General features: G+C 44.7%; 1 protein-coding gene across 2 annotated transcripts in view; it reads right to left on the bottom strand.

Annotated features, from left to right (window-relative positions):
- LOC129822867 (NEDD4-like E3 ubiquitin-protein ligase WWP1) overlaps nucleotides 1–27,218 on the bottom strand; it is a 60,563-nt gene that overhangs the window by 17,929 nt on the left and 15,416 nt on the right. For both annotated transcript variants that reach the window (XM_055881342.1, XM_055881343.1), the window contains exons 2-7: nucleotides 26,222–26,281; nucleotides 21,909–22,138; nucleotides 12,621–12,745; nucleotides 12,145–12,285; nucleotides 11,934–12,000; nucleotides 4,934–5,130 (exon numbers count right to left, since the gene is read on the bottom strand). In XM_055881342.1, coding sequence (XP_055737317.1) covers nucleotides 4,934–5,130; nucleotides 11,934–12,000; nucleotides 12,145–12,285; nucleotides 12,621–12,745; nucleotides 21,909–22,117 — 739 coding nt within the window. In that variant the 5' untranslated portion in view covers nucleotides 22,118–22,138; nucleotides 26,222–26,281. The remainder of the gene's footprint in view (nucleotides 1–4,933; nucleotides 5,131–11,933; nucleotides 12,001–12,144; nucleotides 12,286–12,620; nucleotides 12,746–21,908; nucleotides 22,139–26,221; nucleotides 26,282–27,218) is intronic.

Genomic DNA, 27,218 nt, shown 5'->3' with positions numbered 1-27,218 from the left:
CTGATTGACAATAAATTTCACATGCTGTTGTGCAAATGGAATAGACAAAAGGTGGAAATTATAGGCAATTAGCAAGACACCCCCAATAAAGGAGTGATTCTGCAGGTGGTGACCACAGACCACTTCTCAGTTCCTATGCTTCCTGGCTGATGTTTTGGTCACTTTTGAATGCTGGCGGTGCTCTCACTCTAGTGGTAGCATGAGACGGAGTCTACAACCCACACAAGTGGCTCAGGTAGTGCAGCTCATCCAGGATGGCACATCAATGCGAGCTGTGGCAAGAAGGTTTGCTGTGTCTGTCAGCGTAGTGTCCAGAGCATGGAGGCGCTACCAGGAGACAGGCCAGTACATCAGGAGACGTGGAGGAGGCCGTAGGAGGGCAACAACCCAGCAGCAGGACCGCTACCTCCGCCTTTGTGCAAGGTGGAGCACTGCCTGAGCCCTGCAAAATGTCCTCCAGCAGGCCACAAATGTGCATGTGTCAGCATATGGTCTCACAAGGGCTCTGAGGATCTCATCTCGGTACCTAATGGCAGTCAGGCTACCTCTGGCGAGCACATGGAGGGCTGTGCGGCCCCACAAAGAAATACCACCCCACACCATGACTGACCCACCGCCAAACCGGTCATGCTGGAGGATGTTGCAGGCAGCAGAATGTTCTCCACGGCGTCTCCAGACTCTGTCACGTCTGTCACATGTGCTCAGTGTGAACCTGCTTTCATCTGTGAAGAGCACAGGGCGCCAGTGGCGAATTTGCCAATCTTGGTGTTCTCTGGCAAATGCCAAACGTCCTGCACGGTGTTGGGCTGTAAGCACAACCCCCACCTGTGGACGTCGGGCCCTCATACGAACCTCATGGAGTCTGTTTCTGACCGTTTGAGCAGACACATGCACATTTGTGGCCTGCTGGAGGTCATTTTGCAGGGCTCAGGCAGTGCTCCACCTTGCACAAAGGCGGAGGTATCGGTCCTGCTGCTGGGTTGTTGCCTTCCTACGGCCTCCTCCACGTCTCCTGATGTACTGGCCTGTCTCCTGGTAGCGCCTCCATGCTCTGGACACTACGCTGACAGACACAGCAAACCTTCTTGCCACAGCTCGCATTGATGTGCCATCCTGGATGAGCTGGACTACCTGAGCCACTTGTGTGGGTTGTAGACTCCGTCTCATGCTACCACGAGAGTGAGAGCACCGCCAGCATTCAAAAGTGACCAAAACATCAGCCAGGAAGCATAGGAACTGAGAAGTGGTCTGTGCTCACCACCTGCAGAATCACTCCTTTATTGGGGGTGTCTTGCTAATTGCCTATAATTTCCACCTTTTGTCTATTCCATTTGCACAATAGCATGTGAAATGTATTGTCAGTGTTGCTTCCTAAGTGGACAGTTTGATTTCACAGAAGTGTGATTGACTTGGAGTTACATTGTGTTGTTTAAGTGTTCCCTTTATTTTTTTGAGCAGTATATATATATATATATATATATATATATATATATATATATATATATGGGATTGGAAGTGATGCAGACAATTAGATTGTAGCTTCCATCAATCTGCAATATGAAAGCTGATCTACCTCCTGAAATAAAATAAAAGACCAGAAAACTACTGCAGTTTGTTTTATTTTTTTAGATGTATTTAACCCTTTATTTTAAGCAATAATATATATTTCCATTAATAAAAAATAAAAAACTGGTACCCGGCTACCTTCAGATTAGTCTTGTGGGCATCCTTGAACAAAACAACCGATATGTACATGCTCATGAGAGTCTTAGTGTGTCAGATCGGCTGTACTGACTTCCAACGAGTCCCGTGCTGTTTGTGGGGGGTCGTAGAGCAAAGCAGAGAACCCCATCATGTTCATGAGTCTCAACAATAATAAAACAAAAAAATATTTATAACACATGAAAATGTCATTGATTTCACAGAGTTAAAGTTCATGAGGAATTCTGTCAATTTAAATACATTCATTAGGCCCTAATCTATGGATTTCATGACTTGGAATACAGATATGCATCTGTTGGTCACAGATACCTTAAAAAAAAAAAAAAAAAAAAGGCCTCAGGATCTCACAGTATTTTTATGCATTCAAATTGCCATCGATAAAATGCAAATTGGGTTTGTGATCTGTGGAGTACGCCTGCCCATACCATAACCCCACCATGGGGCACTCTGTTCATGTTGACATAAGCAAACCGCCCACCCACATAATGCCATACACGTGGTCTGCGGTTGCGAGACCGGTTTGACCTACGGCCAAATTCTCTAAAACGACGTTGAAGGCAGCTTATGGTAGAGAAATTAACATTAAATGAACAGCTCCGGGGTACATTCCTGCAGTCAACATGCCAATTGCACACTCCCTCAAAACATCTGTTGCATTGTGACTAAACTGCAAATTTCAGTGGCCTTTTATTGTCCCTAGCAGAAGGTGCACCTGTGTAATGACAATGCTGTTTAATCAGCTTCTTGAAATGCCACACCTGTCAGGTGGATGGATTATCTTGGCACAGGGATAAATGCTCACTAACAGAGATGTTAACAAATTTGGCAGAAATAATATTTTTGTGTGTGTGGAACAATTTCTGGGATATTCTATTTTAGCTCATGAAAAAATATATTTATTTTCAGTGAGGTTTGTAGAACAAACCGTTCGGACGCTAAAGACACCTTTCACTGCAGATGTGGAAGGGCGACATTGGCGGATGCAGTGATTGAGACGCAGCCCATGCAAAAAAAAAAACATCTCTAGCTTAAACTGAAGGACATCCGGGCGTGGACATGGACTCTAAGGAGTTAAACAATGATTCCAATGACCTACCTTACTATGGTTCAAACCTTACTCCAACCATTCTCTGAGAGCCTAGATAACCATATTCCCCCTCTCCACTGTGGCTTGCCGAAATATGTAAGCTTAATCACTGCTCTCCTCTGTCTGGCTGATCCCTCCTAGGGGCTTGCTTAGAGCCAGAGGTGCTGACAGGACAGCAGCAGAGAGGGATTACAGGCTGATCTAAATGAATCCATTCTGTTCCCTCGGATCAACTCAACCATGAACAAGGCTAGAATAAAACAGTAGGGAAATTAACTCTGCAGCAGCCCAGCTATGTACACCGCAAACGTCAGGATTTTTAATATGAAAAAAGACTTGCTAAAGGGCAAAAATTCTGCATTTTGCTCTGTCCCACTGGGCCCCCTCCGACTTCTAGGAAGAGTAAGTTTTCACCATCATTGTAAAGCCTTATTTTGTCATTTCTAGAGATTAATATTTACTTAAGGTAATTACTTTTTATGTAAACAAATAAACAGGTCAACTCTGTTACGTGAACTGAAATCTCACTTTAATATGGTTTTGAGCAGTATGTAAACATTAAAGTGACCAGTGATTCCATGTCTATGGGGCAGCAGCCTCTAAGGTGCAAGGTTGAGTAACCGGATGGTAGCCGGCAAGCGATGGCTATGTAACAGTCTGATGGCCTTGAGATAGAAGCTGTTTTTCAATCTCCCTGTCCCAGCTTTGATGCACCTGTACTGACCTCGTCTTCTGGATGCTAGTGGGGTAAACAGGCCGTGGCTCGGGTGGTTGATGTCCTTGATGATCTTTTTGGCTTTTGTGACGTCGGGTGCTGTAGGTGTCCTGAGAAGGCAGGCAGTGTACCCTCGGTGAAGCGTTGGGCACACTGCCTGCGCCACCCTCTAGAGAGCCCTGTGGTTGCGGGCAGCGCAGTTGCCATACCAGGCAGTGATACAGGCCAACAGGATGCTCTCAATTGTGCATCTAAAACTTTGTGAGGGTCTTGGGGGCCAAGCCAAATTTCTTCAGCCTCCTGAGGTTGAAGAAGCGCTGTTGCGCCTTCACCACACTGTCTGTTTAGGTAGACCATTTCAGTTCGTCAGTGATGTGTACGACGAGGAACTTGAAGCTTTTCACCTTCCCCTGAGGCCCCGTTGATGTGCATGGGGGTGTGCACCCTCTTCGGTTTCTTGAAGTCCACAATCAGCTCCTTCGTTTTGTTGAAGTTGAGGGAGAGATTATTTTCCTGCCATTACTCTGCCAGGGCCCTCACCTTCTCCCTGTAGGCTGTCTCATTGTCGGTGATCAGGCCTACCACCGTTGTGGCGTCAGCAAACTTAATGATGGCGTTGGAGTCGTGCTTGGCCACGTAGTCGTGGGTGAACAGGGAGTACAGGAGGGGACTAAGAAAAGGAAACGAGGGGCCCCTGTGTTGAGGATCAGCGTGGCACATGTGCTGCCTACCCTTACCACCTGGGGGTGGCCCGTCAGGAAGTCCGGGATCCAGTTGCAGAGGGAGGTGTTCAGTACCAGGGTTTTTAGCTTAGTGATGACCTCAGCCTTTCAAAGCACTTCATTGCTACCGACGTGGCGGTAGTCATTTAGGCAGGTTACTTTTGCTTTCTTGGGCACAAGGACTACGGTGGTCTGCTTGAAACATGTAGGTATTACTCGGTCAGAGAGAGGTTAAAAATGTCAGTGAAGACACTTGCCAGTCGGTCAGCGCATGCGCCGAGTACACGTCCTGGTAATCCATCTGGCCCCACAGCCTTGTGAATGTTGACCTGTTTAAAAAGGTCTTGCTCACATCTGCTACGGAGAGCGTGATCAGTCATCCGGAACAGCTGGTGAACTCATGCATGCTTCAGCATATTCCCATGAAAACTGATTGAGATCAAAAGGTTGGTATTCATATACCGCATGGACATTTCACCTTTTGGATGTCTAAATCAATAAGGGACAGTTTCCCGGACAAAGATTAAGCCAAGTCTTAAACTAACAGCCACTTCTAATGGAGAATCTCAATTAAGCATGCTTTATTTTTAGTCTTACTACAACAGTGACAACCTGTTTTTCTCAGCATGACATGTGGGTGAGTGAACATAACCCATAGGTTATATTCAAATGAGGTGCTTCTCTCACCAGTACTATTGGCTACGTCACTGTCGGTGGGGGCGAGGTTGGGCGTGGGCTTGGGGCTGGCCGTCTGGTGGGTCGGGGAGGATGCTGCGTCGCCGTTGACAACAGGGACGGGGCCGGGGCTGGAGTCGCTGTGGGCAGAGGAGGTGGAGGGACCCTCACTGTCCACCCCGTTATAGGTGGGAGCACCATTCACTGAGCTGTAGGAGGAGAAGTTTACAATTGTAATCTCTGAATGTGAATAAAATATTTGATATGAAGGTAATGTATTGTATGCAGTGCATTCAGAAAGTATTCTGACCCCTTGAATTTCCACATTTGTTTAACGTTACAGCATTATTCTTTTTACACTCTCAATCTAAACACAATACCCCATAATGACAAAGAAAAATCAGGTTAAACCTTTTTCCAAATAAAAAAATTTGGAAATATCACAAGTATTCAGATCCTTTACTCAGTACATAGTTAGACTTTGGTATGACGCTACTAGCTTGGTACACCTGTATTTGGTGAGTTGATCTGCAGAGAAAAATGGGAGCATCTCAAGCTCTGTCAAGTTGGATGGGGAGCATTGCTGCACAGCTATTTTCAGGTCTTTCCAGAGATGTTCGGTTATGTTCAAGTCCGGGCTCTGGCTGGGCCATTCAAGGACTTGTCCTGAAGCCACTCCTGCGTTGTCTTGTCTGTGTGCTTATGGTAGTTGTCCTGTTGGAAGGTGAACCTTCGCCACAGTCTGAGGTCCTGAGCAGGTTTGTCAAGGATCTGTACTTCACGCCGTTCATCTTTTCCCTCGATCCTGACTAGTATCCCAGTCCCTGCCGCTGAAAAACATCCACACAGCATGATGCTGCAACCACCATACTTCACCGTAGGAATGGTGTCAGGTTTCCTCCAGACGCGATGCTTGGCATTCAGACCAAAGACTTTAATCTTGGTTTCATCAGACTAGAGAACCTTGTTCCTCATGGTCTGAGTGTCCTTTAAGTGCTTTTTGGCAAATTCCAAGCGGCCTGTCATGTGCCTTTCATGAAGGAATGGCTTCCATCTGGCCACCCTACCATAAATGGCCTGATTGGTGGAGTGCTGAGAGATGGTTGTCCTTCTGGAAGGTTCTCCCATCTCAACAACAAAGGAACTCTGGAGCTCCCTTCTCCCTGAGATTATTGAGTTTGGCCTGGCAGCCAGCTCTAGGAAGAGTGTTGGTGGTTCAACCTAACAGGGCTCCGGGCAGCCGAGCGGAAATGGAGAACTCGCCTCCCTGCGGACCTGGCATCCTTTCACTCCCTCTCTACATTTTCCTCTTCTGTCTCTGCTGCTAAAGCCACTTTCTACCACTCTAAATTCCAAGCATCTGCCTCTAACCCTAGGAAGCTCTTTGCCACCTTCTCCTCCCTCCTGAATCCTCCTCCCCCCCCCCCCTCCCTCCCTCTCTGCGGATGACTTCGTCAACCATTTTGAAAAGGTTGACGACATCCGATCCCCGTTTGCTAAGTCAAACGACACCGCTGGTTCTGCTCACACTGCCCTACTCTGTGCTTTGACCTCTTTCTCCCCTCTTTCCCCAGATGAAATCTCGCGTCTTGTGACGGCCGGCCGCCCAACAACCTGCCCGCTTGACCCTATTCCCTCCTCTCTTCTCCAGACCATTTCCGGAGACCTTCTCCCTTACCTCGCTCATCAACTCATCCTTGACCGCTGGCTACGTCCCTTCCGTCTTCAAGAGAGCGAGAGTTGCACCCCTTCTGAAAAAACCTACACTCGATCCCTCCGATGTCAACAACTACAGACCAGTATCCCTTCTTTCTTTTCTCTCCAAAACTCTTGAACGTGCCGTCCTTGGCCAGCTCTCCTGCTATCTCTCTCAGAATGAACTTCTTGATCCAAATCAGTCAGGTTTCAAGACTAGTCATTCAACTGAGACTGCTCTTCTGTGTCACGGAGGCGCTCCGCACTGCTAAAGCTAACTCTCTCTCCTCTGCTCTCATCCTTCTAGACCTATCGGCTGCCTTTGATACTGTGAACCATCAGATCCTCCTCTCCACCCTCTCCGAGTTGGGCATCTCCGGCGCGGCCCACGCTTGGATTGCGTCCTACCTGACAGGTCGCTCCTACCAGGTGGCGTGGCGAGAATCTGTCTCCTCACCACGTGCTCTCACCACTGGTGTCCCCCAGGGCTCTGTTGTAGGCCCTCTCCTATTCTCGCTATACACCAAGTCACTTGGCTCTGTCATAACCTCACATGGTCTCTCCTATCATTGCTATGCAGACACACAATTAATCTTCTCCTTTCCCCCTTCTGATAACCAGGTGGCGAATCGCATCTCTGCATGTCTGGCAGACATCAGTGTGGATGACGGATCACCACCTCAAGCTGAACCTCGGCAAGACGGAGCTGCTCTTCCTCCCGGGGAAGGACTGCCCGTTCCATGATCTCGCCATCACGGTTGACAACTCCATTGTGTCCTCCTCCCAGAGCGCTAAGAACCTTGGCGTGATCCTGGACAACACCCTGTCGTTCTCAACTAACATCAAGGCGGTGGCCCATTCCTGTAGGTTCATGCTCTACAACATTCGCAGAGTACGACCCTGCCTCGCACAGGAAGCGGCGCAGGTCCTAATCCAGGCACTTGTCATCTCCCGTCTGGATTACTGCAACTCGCTGTTGGCTGGGCTCCCTGCCTGTGCCATTAAACCCCTACAACTCATCCAGAACGCCGCAGCCCGTCTGGTGTTCAACCTTCCCAAGTTCTCTCACGTCACCCCGCTCCTCCACTCTCTCCACTGGCTTCCAGTTGAAGCTCGCATCCGCTACAAGACCATGGTGCTTGCCTACGGAGCTGTGAGGGGAACGGCACCTCAGTACCTTCAGGCTCTGATCAGGCCCTACACCCAAACAAGGGCACTGCGTTCATCCACCTCTGGCCTGCTCGCCTCCCTACCACTGAGGAAGTACAGTTCCCGCTCAGCCCAGTCCAAACTGTTCGCTGCTCTGGCACCCCAATGGTAGAACAAACTCCCTCACGACGCCAGGTGAGCGGAGTCAATCACCACCTTCCGGAGGCACCTGAAACCCCACCTCTTTAAGGAATACCTAGGATAGGATAAAGTAATCCTTCTAACCCCCCCCCCCCCCCCCCCTTAAAAGATTTAGATGCACTATTGTAAAGTGGCTGTTCCACTGGATATCATAAGGTGAATGCACCAATTTGTAAGTCGCTCTGGATAAGAGCGTCTGCTAAATGACTTAAATGTAAATGTTCCAAACTTCTTCCATTTAAGAATGATGGAGGCCACTGTGTTCTTAGGGACCTTCAATGCTGCAGAAACCTTTGGGTACCCTTCCCCAGATCTGTACATCGACACAATTCCGTCTAGGAGCTCTACAGACAATTTTAATTAAATTTTGCTTTTAATTTTGCTCTGACATGTACTGTCACCTCTGGGACCTTATCCACACGCACACTCCTTTCCAAATCATGTCCAATAAATGTACCACAGGTGGACTCCAATCAAGTTGTAGAAACATCAAGGATGATCTATGGAAACAGGATGCACCGGAGCTCAATTTCAAGTCTCACAGCAAAGTTTCTGAATACTTGTGTAAAAATAGAAATACCCAGTTTTACATTTTTTGCAAGTTTGATAAAAACCTGTTTTAGCTTCATCATTATAGGGATTGTGCGTAGATAGATAAAATACTAATCAATTTTAGAATAAGGCTGTAACGAAATAAAATGTGGAGAAAGTCAAGGGGTCTGAAAACTTTGAATGCTCTGAAGGTACAAAGAGACTTCATAAAAAAACTGAAATTCTCAATAAACCGTCAAAGAAATATCAAGTAAAATATCAGTACAAATATAGGGTTGGGCAGTATACCAGTATTGATGAATGGACCAGTTTGAGTTTAACCTTTAAAATGTCATTTCAATGTTTGGTTTGTTAAATGTGATACACAACTCCGGCGCTTATAGTTTACGCCATATGATACTTGAGTCCTCTCTCGCTCTCCTCCTGCATGCCGCTAAACACACCAAGCAGTACCCCGTTACTAAAGGAGAAAGCAGTTGCTCGACCACAGAGCCACAGCCACTCACTTAGCATGGTCAGATGAACGCAACCATGTTGGTAACATGCTGCTTTCAACAAGCGGTCAAAAATTACACAAACTAATAGTGCATCTTACTGTCAGCAAACTACTGTATGTTAATTTGTCTTTTCTTAACAAGGTGCTGCCACTATATTCCAATTAGAGAATTAGAATAATCATAATATTTTCATGACTTCAAACAGTTCAATTAACTAGGCCTAGATGTTTTGCCCATATCATACTGCGTGGCAGAGTCTAATTGATAATAAAAGTGCAGGAAATCCAGAAATGTATGAAAATGCTGACTATTTTTGTTTGGAGTTGAATTGAACAGTATAAAATGGAGAAAGCCCCATTGCAAATCAGTTATCATGTATGTGTTGCAACTAAAGGTCGACCGAATGGAATGGCAGATTAATTATGGCCGATTTCAAGTTTTCATAACAATCGTAAATCGGTATTTTTGGGCGCCAATTTGCCGATTTGTAAAAATTGATTTTTGAATGTACCTTTATTTAACTAGGCAAGTCAGTTAAGAACACATTCTAATAGCGTTTCAAACATCACTCGCTCTGAGCCTTCTTGTAGTTGTTCTGTTGTCGTTGTGTTGCTTGTTCGAGCCCAGGGAGGAGGGACGGAAGCTATACTGTTACATTTGCAATACTAAAGTGCCTATAAGAACATCCAATTGTCAAAGGTTAATGAAATACAAATGGTATAGAGGGAAATAGTCCTATAATAACTACAACCTAAAACTTCTTACCTGGCAATATTGAAAACTCATGTTAAAAGGAACCACCAGCTTTCATATGTTCTCATGTTCTGAGCAAGGAACTGAAACGTTAGCTTTCTTACATATCACATATTACACTTTTACTTTCTTCTCCAACACTTTGTTTTTGCATTATTTAAACCAAATTGAACATGTTTCATTATTTCAGACAATTGATTTTATTGATTTATTTTAACTTAATATAATACGTGTTTATTCAGTATTTTTGTAATTGTCATTATTACAAATGTTTAAAAAAAATCGTCCGATTAATCGGTATCGGCTTTTTTGGTCCTCCAATAAATCGGTATCGGTGTTGAAAAATCATAATCGGTCGACATCTAGTTGCAACCCTAGGATCATGAACTACTCAAAGCATTTTTCCAACTTTAATTTTTGAAACATAAAATACCGTAAAAAAAAGACATTTGTCCATATCGCCCAGCCCTACAAATAGGACACGGCAAATAAGGATGTAATGCCGAGTTATCCACATGTGTGCAGAGACAGATCCTATGACCTATGTGATGGTGGGGTTAAACATGGGGGCAGTAGGCTAGACCCCATGTGTCAGAAGGAGCCCACTCGTTTAGACAAACCACCTTGAGACAACGCGTCTTCCCACAACACAATGGGGGTGACGAATCACTGTCTGAAAGCACTACTAATGATGGAGCGTGCCTGACAGCATTCTCTGTAGACTAGTGTGTGTGTGAATAAATAAATAAAATAAACAAATAAAGTTGTGTGTGTGTTCTGAAAATGTCCATATCTGTTTTACCACCACAATACCTCAGAGCGGCAAGCAGAAATGTTATTACCTCCATTAACCCTCTTCCTGTTTTTCAGGCAGGCCACGCACATGCAGCCAACTCCACTTCCTCTGTATCAATGCTTCTGTGGCACTTCAGAGTACAGAGGGTATGTGAGTGCGTCTATGTGAGTGTGTGTGTGTGTGAGGGAAGGACTTGTGATGCCAGTCTTTCAGAGTGGGAGTAAAGGGAGCCTGGGCGCTCCGCCCTGCGTATGTCCTGCTCTGTACGGGGCACTAGTGACGCAGTCCTTGTTCTGAGAAGAGGCAACGCTTTGTGACATTGAGACTATTGTCATGCAGGGCAGAGGATGAGGGAGAGAAGGGGCAGGGTGCTATGGTGATGAAACAGGCAAGACTGAAGGAGAGCCTTTGTGTTGGTTCACAAGGTTTCGTCTCTGCACTCATTGCCACAGACCAGACAGACCCCAGGGACAGATGTAACTAGCCTACATGAGGCAGGCAGCACATACAGTATATTGCGCCACAATGTGGACAACCCAAACACACCACTAACACAATCAGAGTCTGGACAGTGTTTTTGCTGGAGGTGGGCGGACACACGCACACGATCCACAGTAGGTTGTGTATACTGTGAAAGTCAGGCCTAGTGGGACAGTGGATGTGTTTTAACAGCTGGGAGAAGGGGCACAGGGGTTATAGGAAGTGTAGGAGAGAGGGCGAAAGGGGGGAGACGGAGAGAGGGACAACACAAGTGCAAAGGCAGTGTATGCAGTCATCACAGGCTGGACGCAGCAGTAACTGCAATGCAGATGAAGTCTGTCTGCCATCTCCTTCACCTCTCGGTCTGAATAAATTGCCAACATACACTTTTTGAGGATTCTAATACAACCCATATTAGTCCTGTTAACTGCACTTCTACAGAGTGAGTGAGATAATAAAGATTAGGGTTGTGTGGCTAGGCCTGCATGCAAGCAGTCCTGATTTAGGGACAGAGGGAGACAGAGGGACAGAACATGTGCAGTCGGAGCTCTGATAAATTACAAGGTGAGAGTTCTAATATCCCAGGCTTCTGAGAACGCTCCAAGAGCCGGACAAATATAGTCCCTACCACAATGACGTAAGGCAGGAAATGACGTAAGGCGGGCTCTATCTGTGTGTGTGTGTGTGTGTGTGTGTGTGTGTGTGTGTGTGTGTGTGTGTGTGACGACCGCATTGCCTTTCAGCATTGGCTTATGGTTGCTTCCAATATAAGTGGCACCACATTTTCTGCTGATACAATTCTTTCCGCAGCCATCTAAACCAAACGTCTCTGCTGACTCAGTGCCCATTCATTCACAACATGGTTTTCTGCCAGGAGTTCTTCTCTTACCTGTTGGGAGCCCTTGATGGAGTGTCCCCTCCATTTTCATGAATGGCATCGCCATTCTGCTGGACTTCTGAAAGGGAGGCGAAGGCACTGTTATCCTAAACAATATTCTACAACTAAACAAACACGCATACATACGCTATAAATAAAGCCAAAAATATGATGACAAGCCACACGCATACTAAAACAGACACACACACACAGCGGTACTCACTGGTAGAGGTGGCAGTGTTGCCGTTGAGCAGTTGTTCCTGGTTGACGGTCAGACCGTCTAGGAACACAGTCAGCTCTCCCGTAGCAACCACAACCCCCTTATTGTCCAGCACCAGCTTCAACACCTCCTTCACGTTCTCCACTGAGGAGGGAGGGGAGACATAACATGGCAGGGACAGGATGGAAGAGAAAACAGCTATTAGTAACACTCATTAGCGAGAAAATGTCTGTTACTTTCAAGTAGGGCCCCAAATACTGTAACAGCATTCTTTCTAAACCATTTACTGTGGAATACTGTGCCCAACAGCAGAAAGGCATACTGAAGTTCATCCTGAAGATTAAGAACAAATTCTTTGAGGAAATAATATCAGAGCTGATATCCTGTTCAGCTTGTTGCCTATTGACATTGTTCTTGTCAAGGTTAGAACATAAAAAGGAGGGAGGAATAAGAGATGAGGCGGGCTGCCAACTACGTACATTTCCTGTCATGCTGCTCCAAGGCCTGAAGGAGGTCCAGAGTGGCTTTCCCCAGCAGAGCATCAGCCTTCAGGGTGTGGTGACTCCACACCTTAAAGTCCACCTGCGTGTGTGGCCTGACATTTCTGCAACACAGCAGTCACACATCAACTATACCGCATGCACATGCGAGCGCACACACACAGAAAGTGACCTGGACACCTGTTAGGCTACACAACAGTGTTCATTTCTTATGAAGCCGTAATGTGCGTCCAAGCCAATTTCCCCCTGGGAGCAAACATCTTTTTCTTATCGTATCTTACACCAACTAACTGGTGGTTTCTTTATCCAATTCTTCTGCTATAGAAACAAACTACCAGCACTATTACAGCACATTCAGTGCTGATATGCTTTTCAGGATGCACAGCATACATTAGTCACAATATCACCATGACTCAATGCAATGACTGTAGGACCTGTTACCCCACTGACTTTACGTCGCTCCACTGAAGTCAATGGGCAGACTGACAAAAACCAGGTTTCCATCCAACCATTTCATGCAGATTAATTACCCGACACAAAAAAAAGTCACAACTAGGATTAAGGAAACGGGGACTGCCGGAACAATTTTATAAAATGTCGACAGACAATTTAATCATTCGACATGGCGGGATTATTTTGTGTCTGTAAAATTAGTTATTCATTATTTTTATGTGCACTACGTCAACACACACACTTTAATCCCAATAAATCAGTTTGATGGAAACATGTCTGGTGGGAAAATGTGCATGTTTTATCCAGATTTTTGAATATTCACTTGAAAACCTGTCACCAATTGGATGAAAACCTAGCTACAGACAGCCAGCCAGATAGGAAGGATCTTGTGACTTCTAGCAAGGTGTCACAACCGGGGGTGATATGCAGCATTTGATAATAATGGTAATTCATGTTTTTCAGCCATCCTTAGAAGGGCTCCCTCATCAATCTGAACATGTCTCCCGTCGTCTGGGCACAGCCACTGACAGCGCTCTAATCCAATCAGCTCTATACACAGGACACGCTTTAACAGGGAGCGGTCTCAGCGGTCTGTCTGTGGCATACACAACATCTGAAGGGAAGGGAGACTCAGGAGTCCGTCTTGTCGTTACCCTGTTAAGACTTCAAAGAGTTGTGTTTAGGCATTGATTTTAAATCGCACCTCCATGCTATGATACAATGACTATCGCATTGGCCATTTCCCTTGACAATTACAATTTCTTGAGCCTTTGGCAAACGCTTGTTTTTGATCACACTCCCTCTTCCAGACTTCCCTCTCTGCAGATCAGACCGGTTAGTATTCCTCACACAGGCACGGGTCCCCTCCCCCTCAGAGACCGAGGGCTGCCTCTGACTGCAGAATAAAGAACTACCCTGGTCTATAGAAACACAGGCAACCTAGAGAGAGTGCAAGAATGAGAGCTAAGAAAACAGAGACGACCAGAAAGCGTACAGGGGCAGATGCCGAAAGTAAAAAAAAAAAAAAAAGAGAAAGGTAGTAAACACATCCAGATTGTGCCCCAAATGGCATCCCCTGGCCTAGTCGTTTAGGTCAAAAGTAGTGCACTTTATAGGGAAGAGTGCCATTTGGGACACATCTTCAGTAAATCCTTCTATAAGCTGTTTGATAAATGGAAAAGCTGATAGCTAACCAAGTGTGTTTAACCCCAATGCAAATGGTGGCCATCTCCCTGCATTCAGAAAATACAGTGCAATATACCAGCAGTGTTTTGCACTAGTGTCAGCTGTCTACAGACTCACTTTCAGCCAAGTACTTTTTCCACTTAAAGTACCTATTGATAGAGCAGGCGATGAAGAGAAACACTCCTGGTTTAACAGTCTGCCCCACCACTTGGTACATGGGTGTGTTGTGTGCGCTGGGCTTGGTTGCGTCGGAATTTCTTTACATGGAGTGTGGCAACGAGTCAAAATCCACTTAGCCTATTGTTTTCTGGCACATTAATTTATTCATTTTCCTGTGCACGGTCCGACATTACCGGCCCAGGGGGCCAGTGGATCTCGTCAGACACTGGCACGACAGAGCAATTAACTTTTCAGCACATTTTTCCCATTCCAGTTCAACATTTACCTGCTCTGTCACAGACTACCATTGGAGACCTCGCGTCTACCATTGAGCAATAGGATTGGCCGGTCATTCAAGCACCACCAGGTTCTGTCCCACGAGTCACAACTTCGAGCAGTACATCAGTTGATAATTTCACACAGCACATGCGAGCTGTCCTGAGCAAAAAGTAGCACCCAGCAATCTACTCGCTAGGCTTATTTATTTTAGGCAAAGGGATTTGCAAAACCAAACTTTCAATAGTGAACATACTAGCAATACGTACATTTTTTGCGAGCCATGAATAGACGTAAAAGGAATTCGAATGTTGAAAGAACGCCTGGATACAGCCGTTAGCCATGGTATATTGGCCAGATACCACAACATGCCTTATTGCTATTATAAAACTGGTTACTAACGTAATAAAACAGTAAAAGGTTTGTCATACCCGTGGTATACAGTCCGATATACCCCAGGCTTTAGCCAATGAGCATTCAGAGCTCAAACCCGGTTTATAAAACTGTAAATAAATCCCTTTCCTGCATAAAAATCAAATAAAGTGTTATTGGTCACATACACATATTTAGCAGATGTTATTGTGGGTGTAGCGAAATGCTTGTGTTCCTAGCTCCAACAGTGCAGTAATATCTAACAAATCACACATCTAAAAGTAAAAGAATAGAATTAAGAAATATAAAAGTATTAGATTGAGCAATGTCAGAGTGGCATTGACTAAAATACAGTATATACATATGAGATGAGTAAAGCAGTATGTAAACATTATTAAAGTGCCTAGTGTTCCATTAAAGTGGCCAGTGAATCCAAGTCTATGTATATGGGGCAGCAGCCTATAAGGTGCAGGGTTGAGTAACCGGGTGGAAGCCGGCTAGTGATGGCTATGTAACAGTCTGATGGCCTTGATAGAGACTGAAAAACAGCTTCTCTGTCCCAGCTTTGATGCACCTGTACTGACCTCGCCTTCTGGATGATAGCGGGGTGAACAGGCCGTGGCTCAGGTGGTTGAGGTCCTTGATCTTCTTTTTGGCCTTCCTGTGACATCAGGTGCTGTAGGTGTCCTGGAGGGCGGGATGTTTGCCCCCAGTGATGCATTGGAAAGAACCGAACCACCCTCTGGAGAGCCCTGCAGCTGCGGGCGGTGCAGTTGCCATACCAGGCGGTGATACATCCTGACAGGATGCGCTCAATTGTACATCTGTAAAACTGAGGGTTTTAGGGGCCAAGACAAATTTCTTCAGCCTCCTGAGGTTCTTCACCACACTGTCTGTTTGGGTGGACCATTTCAGATCGTCAGTGATGTGTACGCCGAGGAACTTGAAGCTTTTCAACTTCCCCCTGAGGCCCCATTGATGTGGATGGGGGTGTGCTCCCTCTGCTGTTTCCTGACGTTGAGTGAGAGGTTATTTTCCTGGCACCACACTCCCAGGGTCCTCACCTCCTTCCTGTAGGCCATCTCGTCATTGTTGGTAATCAAGCCTACTACTGTTGTGACGTCTGCAAACTTGATAAACTACAGATAAATCCAACAGGAGAATTTGAGTGATGAAAGTTGGACAGAGGATCTCAATCTCTGCGGAATATATACTTGGACCAGTTAAAAAAATTAAACATACAAATGTACGCTATTTTCTGGCAATTGTTTAGCTACTATGTGCCAGATATTAAGACGACAAACCATTGTTAAACGGCCCATTTGTGAGATTATAGAAATTACAAGTCAGAGCACAACAGTACGAGTACTCCCTCTTAGACAAGGTGACTTTAAATCAATATGTTCGCCTGTATTTACCCCAACAAATGAAATGCTAATTAGCTGCTAAGGTGGCTATCATAAAGAAATACAAAATGCAATGAGGATCTGGACGAGACTACCGAATCAAGGCAAAGGTAAGAATCTTTGGATTGGCCTCCCGAGTGGCGCAGTGGTCTAAGGCACTGCACCGCTAGTTTTGCCACTAGAGATCCTGGTTTTGAGTCCAGGATCTGTTGCAGCCGGCCGCGACCGGGAGACCCATGGGGCGGAGCACAATTGGCCCAGCGTCGTCCGGGTTAGGGGAGGGTTTGGCCGGCAGGGATTTCCTTGTCCCATCGCGCTCTAGCGACTCCTGTGGCGGGCCGGGCACAATGCACGCTGAAACGGTCACCAGGTGTACAGTGTTTCCTCTGACACATTGGAGGCTGGCTTCTGGGTTAAGCGGGCATTGTGTCAAGAAGCAGTGCAGCTTGGTTGGGTTGTGTTTTGGAGGACGCATGGCTCTCGACCTTCGCCTCTCCCGAGTTTGTACGGGAGTTGCAGCGATGAGACAAATTGGGGAGAAAAATGGGTAAAAAGTTTTTTAAACAATTAAAAACATTTGATTAACTATCAAATGTTAGCTAAATGTAGTAATTAATAAATTGGCAAAATGTATTTACATGTTAGCAAAGGTGCCAGCTAGAGATGTGCAGGAGCTTGCAGGAAATTGTAGTCTTGCGTGATGTCTACTTTGACACCAATTAGCATTTTCGAATCAGAGGAGAGACAAAAATATTGATAAAAGTCAATTATGTAAATCTCTCAGACAAGCTATCAAAACATCCCGCCAGGGTAATCCTACACAAAACACAACCCTTGTTTTAAGAGTTTTTAAAATCCCCTACAGGAAAAATGAATGTAACTATTTCCGTGTTTGACCGCTAGGTTTTTATCTCCACTGTGGGGCTCTATTGTCATAGGCTACAGCAGGGTTTCCCAAACTCGGTCCTCAGTACCCCAAGGGGTTCACGTTTTGGTTTTTGTCTTAACACTACAAAGCGGATTTCAAATTAACACTAAAACGTGCACACCTTGGGGTCCTGACGACAGAGCTTGGGAAATGTTGGATTACAGACTAAAATGACTGCAATTCAACTTTGCCATGGTTTTCTTAGCTAGACGCAGGTAGCTTATTGCCCCTGATAGACCTACATCTAATTTCAGATTGCCGACATGTCGCGTAGGCTAAACGATTTAGCAGCTTGCTTAGTTCAAATTGACAAACTAATTCATTCAACATGAATAGTGAGGCAATTTCTAAGTAAGAAGTGATTGTGTTGCCCAATATCCTGCTGGAATAGGCTACAGAGGATGGGGTTGTAATTACAAATCACTGAATCAAATAATATGAACTGAATATGTTTGTCAACAGCCAGTGTTTCTTGTTCTGTAGCCTATTCTGACTGACTAAACATCAATCTAATTTCATTAACTAAACATGTCCATTAAAATGCATAATATAGTTATAGGCTATTTATTAAATCTGTTTAGCAGCTCCAGTTAGGCTACACAAGTGGCACAAGTTGATTTGCGATGACTCCAGTGATATTGCCATTTTAACATATTTATCAAATGGTAGGCTACAATGGCATATCATTTAATAGGATACTTGGATGGCCAACAGATGAAAATGTATTATTGGCCACATTTAATGGCATTTTCCACTGAGGAATCCCCCCCCCCCATAACATTTTCCCTATAACAGGAGCACGCAAAGGAGTTCTGAGCACGTGTAAAACACGTCGCTTGATGTGGCTTTCCATGAGCAAAGTAGACATTAAAGTACCATTTGAACCACCTCCAAGCGACTTTTTCTAATGTGCTCTAGTGCACCACTAGTAGTTTCAGTACAATGTCACCGTTATTTCTTGATGCGCATCAGTTCCAGCGTGTTAATATGTTTCATGGAAAAAGGGTTGGAAAGTAATTGTCTCCGTAATGACATTGTACAACTGGTAAAAAGTCCTGTCTGCTCCATCTCCTCTCACGTGACTCAGCCAAAAGTGGACTCAGCTGCCGGCTGCAGCACTCTCAACAAACACTCCTGCACTCACTACCTGATCGTGAAATATAGATTTTTAAAGAGAAATGCCATGGCCACGTTCACCGTGCAACTTAAAAGTAGGCCAAAAACCTGCAACCAATACATTTTCACCCGCAACATTGTTTACAACAAGTTGCCCAATTTTGCGTGAAAATCAAGGACATGGCAACCTTGCCTAGCATTCCTCTTGTCTAGCCGACTATAGCAATGTTCCAAAAAGAGATATTGACGTCTGTCTTACAGGGGCAGCGTCCTATTCTCAAATCACATACTAATTTAGAAACAAGAATGAACGCAATTAATATAACAAAGAATAGAGTAATGACTTGCAATGTTAAAGTATACATACACTACCAAAAGTATGTGGGCACCTGCTCGTCGAACATCTCGATCCAAAATCATGGTCATTAATATGGAGTTGGTCTCCCATTTGCTGCTATAACAGCCTCCACTCTTCTTGGAAGGCTTTCCACTAGATGTTGGAACATTGTGCCTGAATGGAAGCAAGTCCCCCCAGCAATCGCATTAGTGAGGTTGGGCACCAGTCAAGTTCTTCCACACCGATCTCGACAAACCATTTCTGGACGTACCTCGCTTTGTGGACGGGGGCATTGTCATGCTGAAACAGGAAAGGGCCTAGCCCCAAACTGTTGCCACAAAGTTGGAAGCACAGAATTGTCTAGAATGTCATCGTATGATATAGCGTTAAAATTTCCCTTCACTGGAATTAAGGGGCCTAGCCCAAACCAGCCCCAGACCATTACTCCTCCTACACCAAACTTTACAGTTGGCACTATGTATTCGGGCAGGTAGCGTTCTCCTGGTATCCGCCAAACCCATATTCGGCCGTCGGACTGCCAGATGGTGAAGCGTGATTCATCACTCCAGAGAAGTCCAATGGCGGCAAGCTTACACCACCCCAGCCGACGCTTGGCATTGTGCATGGTGATCTTACCTTGTGCTGTTATTGTGAAGTTGAAACGTCAAGGAGCAACAATGGCTCAGCCGCAAAGTGGTAGGTCACACAAGCTCACAGAACGGCACCGCCGAGTGCTGAAGCACTTAAAAATAATCTGCCCTCGGTTGCAACACTCACTACCAAGTTTCAAACTGCCTCAGGAAGAAATGTCAGCAAAATAAATGTTTGTGAAGCTCCCAACGAACAGTTCTTGTGCTGATGTTTAAACCAGAGGCAGTTTGAAACTTGGTAATGAGTGATGCAAACGAGGGCGGATGATTTTTACGCACTACGCACTTCAGCGGTGCTGTTTTGTGAGCTTGTGTGGCCATCGTTGCTCCTAGACATTGCCACTTCATCAATAACAGCACTTACAGTTGACCAGGATAGCTCTAGCAGGGGAGAAATTTGACAAACTGACTTGTTGGAAAGGTAGGATACTAAGACTGTGCCATGTTGAAAGTTACTGAGCTTAGTAAGGCCATTCTACTGCCAATGTTTGTACATGGAGACTGCATGACTGTGTGCTCAATTATATACACATCTGTCAGCAACGTGTGTGGCTGAAATAGCCGAATTTGAAGGGGTGTCCACCCACACACACAGAAAATAGAAATTAAATAAAAATTACCTACAGGGGTCCTAAAATTCTATATCAAATAGCTAAATGATCCATGGTACGACCATCTTAAAACAATTCCATATGTTAGCAGAGCGAAAGCATACAAACCTATAGGCCCTGCATGACCCCAATGCATTTAAGAACTACACCATGCCAGGGCCAGCAAAAATTCTGTTCGGACTAGTAGATTTTTGGCCAAATGGCTCGACCGGGCCACGTTGGACCATGGTGTGTTTCATAGGCGGCCACGGAGTGGTGGCGCATAGGCTGACTGTGCTTTGATTGACGAACAGCAAGCTGGACTTTTTTTTTTTTTTTTTTTTAAGTTGTCGAAATGACTGAATAAAGCCCCTCATAAATCCTTAACATTCATAAATCATACAACGTAGTTATATCTCCATGGTATCAATTCAGGACAAGTAAACTAAAGATCCCGTTTGTATTTTTGATATATAGTCCATAAGGACTTGCAAGACATTAAAGTGAGTGACTCGTCAGTAGCCTATCGAATTGCATCGTTAAGAGAGCTTTGCATTTGGCTCCTTACCTGCTGTTAAATTAAGCCAGGAGACTATTACAGTATGCTTTAAAGGCCCTTTGCAATCAATTATTTTTGTCCTGTGTTTCATATACCGTACAACAGCTGATGAAACCAACACTTAAAGGTATCAGTGTTATTTCCTGACAGTTGCTGGTTGAAAATACGATCTGGCATTAGAATGTACCAGAGGCCACCATAATAGAGCTGGTTTTAGAACCAGTCGACTATGACTTGCAGGCCACAGCTGAGCTTCAGACAGCTAGCTATAACATGTAGCATACACAAAAACAAGCCAAACAAACAGAGCCCTGGAGGTTGTGTTGTCTGAGATAATTACCCCATCAAGGCAATTAGTGGCCTGGTTAATGAGTTTGAGAGCAAGTTTGATATGGCACCCTTTTGCCTTAGTGCACTACTTTTGAGCAGGCCCATAGGGCTCTGGTCGAAACTAGTGCACTATTCATACGGGATAAGGTGTCATTTGGAACACAGCCTGACATTTGGCTTTGACTCGTTAAAGCCAGAGAACCATAAAAGCTGCTAGGCTACAGGCAGCTCTGCTAGAGTTGCAACTGAACAGATACAGAAGGGTCTTTTCAGCACAGTTCAAACCTCCGCACCAACAAGGGAAATAAAACAATAAAGCCAACAGGCTCTTTTTGGGAACAGAGTGTTCAAAGGAAAGATACAGTATGTCTGCTTTGGTTTTTCAATCATCGTCATTTCCTTGTGCTGTAGGCCATCTGCCCAGATTGGATGACTAAGTTTTAGAGATATTCAGACTTTTAGTCGTTAGTCAGCTCTCCCACAAGCCCACTATGTGTTCCAATGAATCCACACTGTTCCCATCTCAGCACCACCCCCAGATTCCCACAGATAAATAAGACCTTTGAGAAAACTAATCTTTGTGTTTTACCATAAATGCTCAGGCATCTCATTAGTAACCTGGTTCCTGCAACAACAGAAATAGTCTAGATTCCTTCTCCCTCTAGTCTTCCTATTCCAGTACAGAACAGGTTAGATTGAAGAAGCACTACAGAAAACGATTCATACCGAATTAACACACCACCATTGGTCTAACTCTAAAAAGAGTGGGACTTGATTCAGAAAGGAATACAACGTTGCTCGAGCATACCAAACAGACCACAGTAAGTGATTAAGGTGGTGAGCGAATGAAATGGGCTACTCATGACACACATTACGAACACACACACAGAAGGTAGGGTTCCTTACAGAGTGAGCCGCTCATCCCACTTGGGGTTGGAGGAGCTGTGGGACTTTGCCGTGCGGCGCGACTCCCCTTCCGCTGTCACCTCCACATAGATGGACGTCCCAAACAAGCTCTTCTTCCGCTTGAGTTTGGCACAGGCAACGACGGCATGTAGCTGCGACGTCGGTCCGCGGTTATAGCTACACTCCGTTCTGGAAGAGGCCGTGGCCATGTCATACACCGCAGTGGAAGCCTGAAGATACACAAAACAAAAGGTGGTCAAAACGAGGGAACCTTAAGAAAAGTCACCAGCAATCTAAAACGATGTGATATACAGTGCCTTCGGAAAGTATTCAGACCCCTTGACTTTATCCCCTTTGTTACATTACAGGCTTATTCTAAAATGGATCAAATAAAACATTTCTCTTCAATCTACACACAATACCCCATAATGACAATGAGAAATATGTTCAATTTGGCAAAAATGTGTAAACCTAACAGAATACCTTATTTACATAAGTATTCAAACCCTTTGCTATGAGACTCGAAATTGAGCTCAGGTGCATCCTGTTTCCATTGATCATCCTTAAGATGTTTCTACAACTTGATTGGAGTCCACTTGTGGTAAACTCAATTGATTGGACATGATTTGGAATGGCACACACCGCTAGATAAGGTGCCACTGCATGTCAGAGCAAAAACCAAGCCATGAGGTCGAAGAACTTGTCCGTAGAGCTCCGAGACAGGATTGTGTCGAGGCACATATCTGGGGAAGTGTACCAAAAACAATTCAGCAGCATTGAAGGTCCCCGGGAACACAGCGGCCTCGTCATTCTTAAACGGGAGAAGTTTGGAACCACCAAGACTCTTCCTAGAGCTGGCCGCCTGGCCAAACTAAGCAATCAGGAGAGAAGGGCCTTGGTCAGGGAGGTGACCAAGAACCCGATGGTCACTGACAGAGCTCCAGAGATCTGTGAAAGTGGGAGAACCTTCCAGAAGGACAACCATCTCTGCATCATTCCACCAATCTGGCATTTACAGTAGTGGCCAGACGGAAGCCACATGACAGCCCGCTTGGAGGTTTCCGAAACCACGATTTAACTCTTTGGCCTGAATGTCAAGTCTGGAGGAAACCTGGCACCATCCCTATGGGTCACCGCATGGTGGTGGCAGCATCATGCTGTGGGGATGTTTTTCAGCAGCAGGGACTGGGAGACTGCTAAAGATCGAGGCAAAGATGAACAGAGCAAAGAGATCAGAGAGATCCTTGAAGAAAACCTGCTCAGGACCTCAGACTGGGGCGGAGGTTCAGCTTCCAACAGGACAACGACCCTAAGCACATAGACAGACAACGCAGGACTGGCTTCGGGACCAGTCTCTTAATGTCCTTGAGTGGCCCAGCCTTAGCCCGGACTCGAACATCTCTGGAGAGGCCTGAAAACAGCTTTGCAGTGACGGTCCCCATCCAACTTGACAGAGCTTGAGAGGATCTGCAGAGAAGAATGGGTGAAACGCCCCAAATACAGGTCTGCCAAGCTTGTAGCATCATACCCAAGAAGACTTGCGGCTGTAATATCTGCCAAAGGTGCTTCAAAGCACTGAGTAAAGGGTCTGAATACTTTGTTATATTTAATACATTTGCAAACATTCAAAAAAGAAATGTGCCTTGTCATTATGGGGTATTGTGTATAGATTGATTAAATAGTTTTTCCCCCCTCATCAATTTTAGAATAAGGCTGTAACATAAAATGTGAACAATTCAAGGGGTCTGAATACTTTCCGAATGCACGAATATGTGCTTCCAATTACAATACAATGAAATGTATTCGGACATTGAACTCCTTATCCATTAATGACTTGCCCTGCAATAACTTTTGACTTCCATACCGAGTATCACGATACCAAGAATGACACCACAGCAAAAAAATGAAGTTATATTAGCCAAATCTTTGGCCAATTTAATCATAAGGGGGACATCGGTTGATGATTGCGCTGATATACAGAGTTGATCCGTGAGACATTTGATAGAAATGGCAACCCGCGGAACAATACAAATAATAATATTTGCTGCTATTCCAGTTTCAACTGTTCTGCCTGCGGTTACGGAACCCCTAAATGTCCCAGACCTGCTGTTTTCAACTCTTAATGATCGGCTATGAAAAGCCAACTGAGATTTATTCCCGATTATTATTTGACCATGCTTGTCATTTATGAACATTTTGAAAATCTTGGCTCTCTAATTTTCTCCTTCTCTTTCTTTCTCTCTCTCGGAGGACCTGAGCCCTAGGACCATACGTCAGGACTACCGGGCATGTTGACTCCTTGCTGTCCCCAGTCCACCTGGCCTTACTGCTATTCCAGTTTCAATTGTTCTGCCTGCGGTTATGGAACCGCCACCTGTCCCAGACCTGCTGTTTTCAACTCTTAATGATCGGCTATGAAAAGCCAACTGAAAATTATTCATGATTATTATTTGACCATGCTTGTCACTTATGAACATTTTGAACATCTTGGCATAGTTCTGTTATAATCTCCACCCGGCACAGCCAGAAGAGGACTGGCCACCCCTCATAGCCTGGTTCCTCTAGGTTTCTTCCTAGGTTTTGGCCTTTCTAGGGAGTTTTTCCTAGCCACCGTGCTTCTACACCTGCATTGCTTGCCGTTTGGGGTTTTAGGCTGGGTTTCTGTACAGCACTTCGAGATATTAGCTGATGTACGAAGGGCTATATAAAATAAACTTGATAATATTAAAATTGAGGTTATCACTGGCTTACCACACACAAAAAAATACCCAATAATGTCAAAAGTGGAATTATGTTTTCTAAATTTATACAAAATGAGAATCTGAAATGTCTTCAGTCAATAAGTATTCAACCATTTTGTTATGCAAGCCTAAATAAGTTCAGGAGTAAAATTGTGCTTAACAAGTAACATGATAAGTTGCAATAATAATGTTTAACATGATTTTTGATTGACCACCTCATCTCTGTACCCCACACACACAATTATCTGTAAGGTCCCTCAGTCAAGCAGTGAATTTCAAACAGATTCAACCACAAAGACCAGAGGTTTTCCAATGCCTTGCAACGAAGGGCACCTATTTGTAGATGTTTTTTTTTTTTTTAAATTTAAGTTACTAATTACACTTCGGATGCTGGGTGGCATAATCCGTCAGATTCTCTGTAATAATGGTATGGGAATAATAATGCATTTTTATTTTGTAAAGTGGTTTCTTGCATCAAACACTTTCAGTCACCTTGTCTAAAGGACAAGTGGATAAAAACAGGTTAATGTCATGCCCTGCATGATTTTTTTATTTTTTTAAATCTCACGGAATGTATTGTAGGCTGAATGATAGAACAGCTATTTTAACGTGTTAAAATGTTACGGGATTCATTTTCTTCATTGTTTTTGACAGGTAGGCCAATCGGCTAGGCCTACATTACGATCAAATAGTTTTAACAGTGTCCAAGTAGGATACTGTGACTAACTTAAAAAGAGGGTACAGCCTCTGTTCACAGTAAACGTGCGCTGGAAGAATTGCACCAAATTTTCACAACGTTCAAGCTTGCGCTCGGCAGACCAGAAATTACCTCTGTCTAAAACAATGAGGGAATTTGGTTATAGGTATGACTGTCATCGGCAAGGAATTTTTTGGGGAGGGATGGGGGGGATAAAAAGCGCAAAGCACAGGCAAAATCCTTGAGGAAAACCTTGTTTCGTCTGCTTTCCAACAGACACTGGGAGACAAATTAACCTTTCAGCAGGACAATAACCTAAAACACAAGGCCAAATATACGCTGGAGTTGCTTACCAAGACGACATTGAAATGTTACTGAGTGGCCTGGTCACAGATTTGACTTAAATTCAGCTTGAAAATCGATGGCCAGACTTGAAAATGGCTGTCTAGCAATGATCAACAACCAACTTGACAGAGCTTGAAGAATTTTTTAAAGAATAATGTGCAAATATTGTACAATCCAAGTGCGCAAAGCTCTTAAAGACTTAGCCAGAAAGACTCACAGCTGTAATCGCTGGCAATGGTGATTCTAAAATGTATCGACTCAGGGGGAGTTGAATACTTATCTAATAAAATATATATTTTTAACTTTCATATTTTTTTAATACAAATGTTGGAATGTTTCTTCCACTTTGACAGAGTAATTTGAGTTGTCAAAAAGCGACAATTAAATTCATTTTAATCTCACTTTTGTAACAAAATGTGGAAAAGGTCAAGGGGTGTGGGTACTTTCGTATCCTTGGCTAACATTAGCTCGAGCTCACATCCAGGGGGGGGAAAAAAGTACTAGAATGGCAAATATACATCCCTACTCACGATTGGTGCGTTTTGCAGAACCCTCCGGATCCTCAGCCGACTCCGTGGCCCATGATCGCCCTGTAACAGGAGACCGGGAGAAGTTAGTCATGCACTGTCAGCTGTTATATTAACACTGATCTGGGTTGTGCAAAGAAGGCTTTAACCTAACAGAACCAGTCACAGGGAAAAGAAAAAAGGGGGAACTTTCTTTATCTGAACAAAGTGTTGATGTAAGGTTTGTTTGGTGAAGAGGAGTGACAACATGAATGTCCTTAAACTGCCAAGATAAAACAGCTACCACAAGAACCCTTCCCTTCCTGTCCAAACACAGATGGGGTGCTAGGAGTCGTGTACTTAGAAGCTGAGAGCCACAGACCCAGGGAGCTCAAAACTGATAACTGTGCAGATGGAGGCGAGAGAGAGAGCAGGCTAAGAAAATTATCCATTGTCAGCATACATACATACATGCCACCACCACTCAATTCTGAGGGCATAACACCACACAGACACACATAGCCATGTGATATTTCTACACAAACAAAAAAACACAGGAAAATCATGTTACACACTGGCAAAGCAAAGGGACATGAAAACAGCCACAAACCATTATTAAAGTGCAGATATGCACACAAATTGTCTCAGACTGCCTCAGTGTAACATACACTCACAAGTAAACAGGGCAAGCAAGGCCATCATCTCAGAGCATTAAAGGCTGAGATGAGTGGAGCCAGAGGACTCCCAGCTGACTAAGGGTGAAGTGCTGTTCATCAGGACAGGAGAAAGCCTCCATTGTCTTTAGACCAGGGGGATCAGGTCCCGCCTTTCCATATAATCAATAGGCTATGTATTATGATCTTCAGGCCCAAACTAATCCGAGATCAGCACTCCTACTGTGAGATGCTTGATATAGATGCCCCGGGGCTTCATCCTCATCCAAACATCTCAAGGAACACAGCAGAAGTCATTAGAGAGGGTGCAGAATCCAGAAGACCTTGAAGGGCACTTCACCCTACTC

This window comes from Salvelinus fontinalis, chromosome 25 (genome assembly GCF_029448725.1).
Source record: "Salvelinus fontinalis isolate EN_2023a chromosome 25, ASM2944872v1, whole genome shotgun sequence".
NCBI classification, from domain to species: Eukaryota; Metazoa; Chordata; class Actinopteri; order Salmoniformes; family Salmonidae; genus Salvelinus; species Salvelinus fontinalis.
Note: the sequence above shows the minus strand (reverse complement) of the source record. Positions and strands in the feature narration are given on the sequence as shown.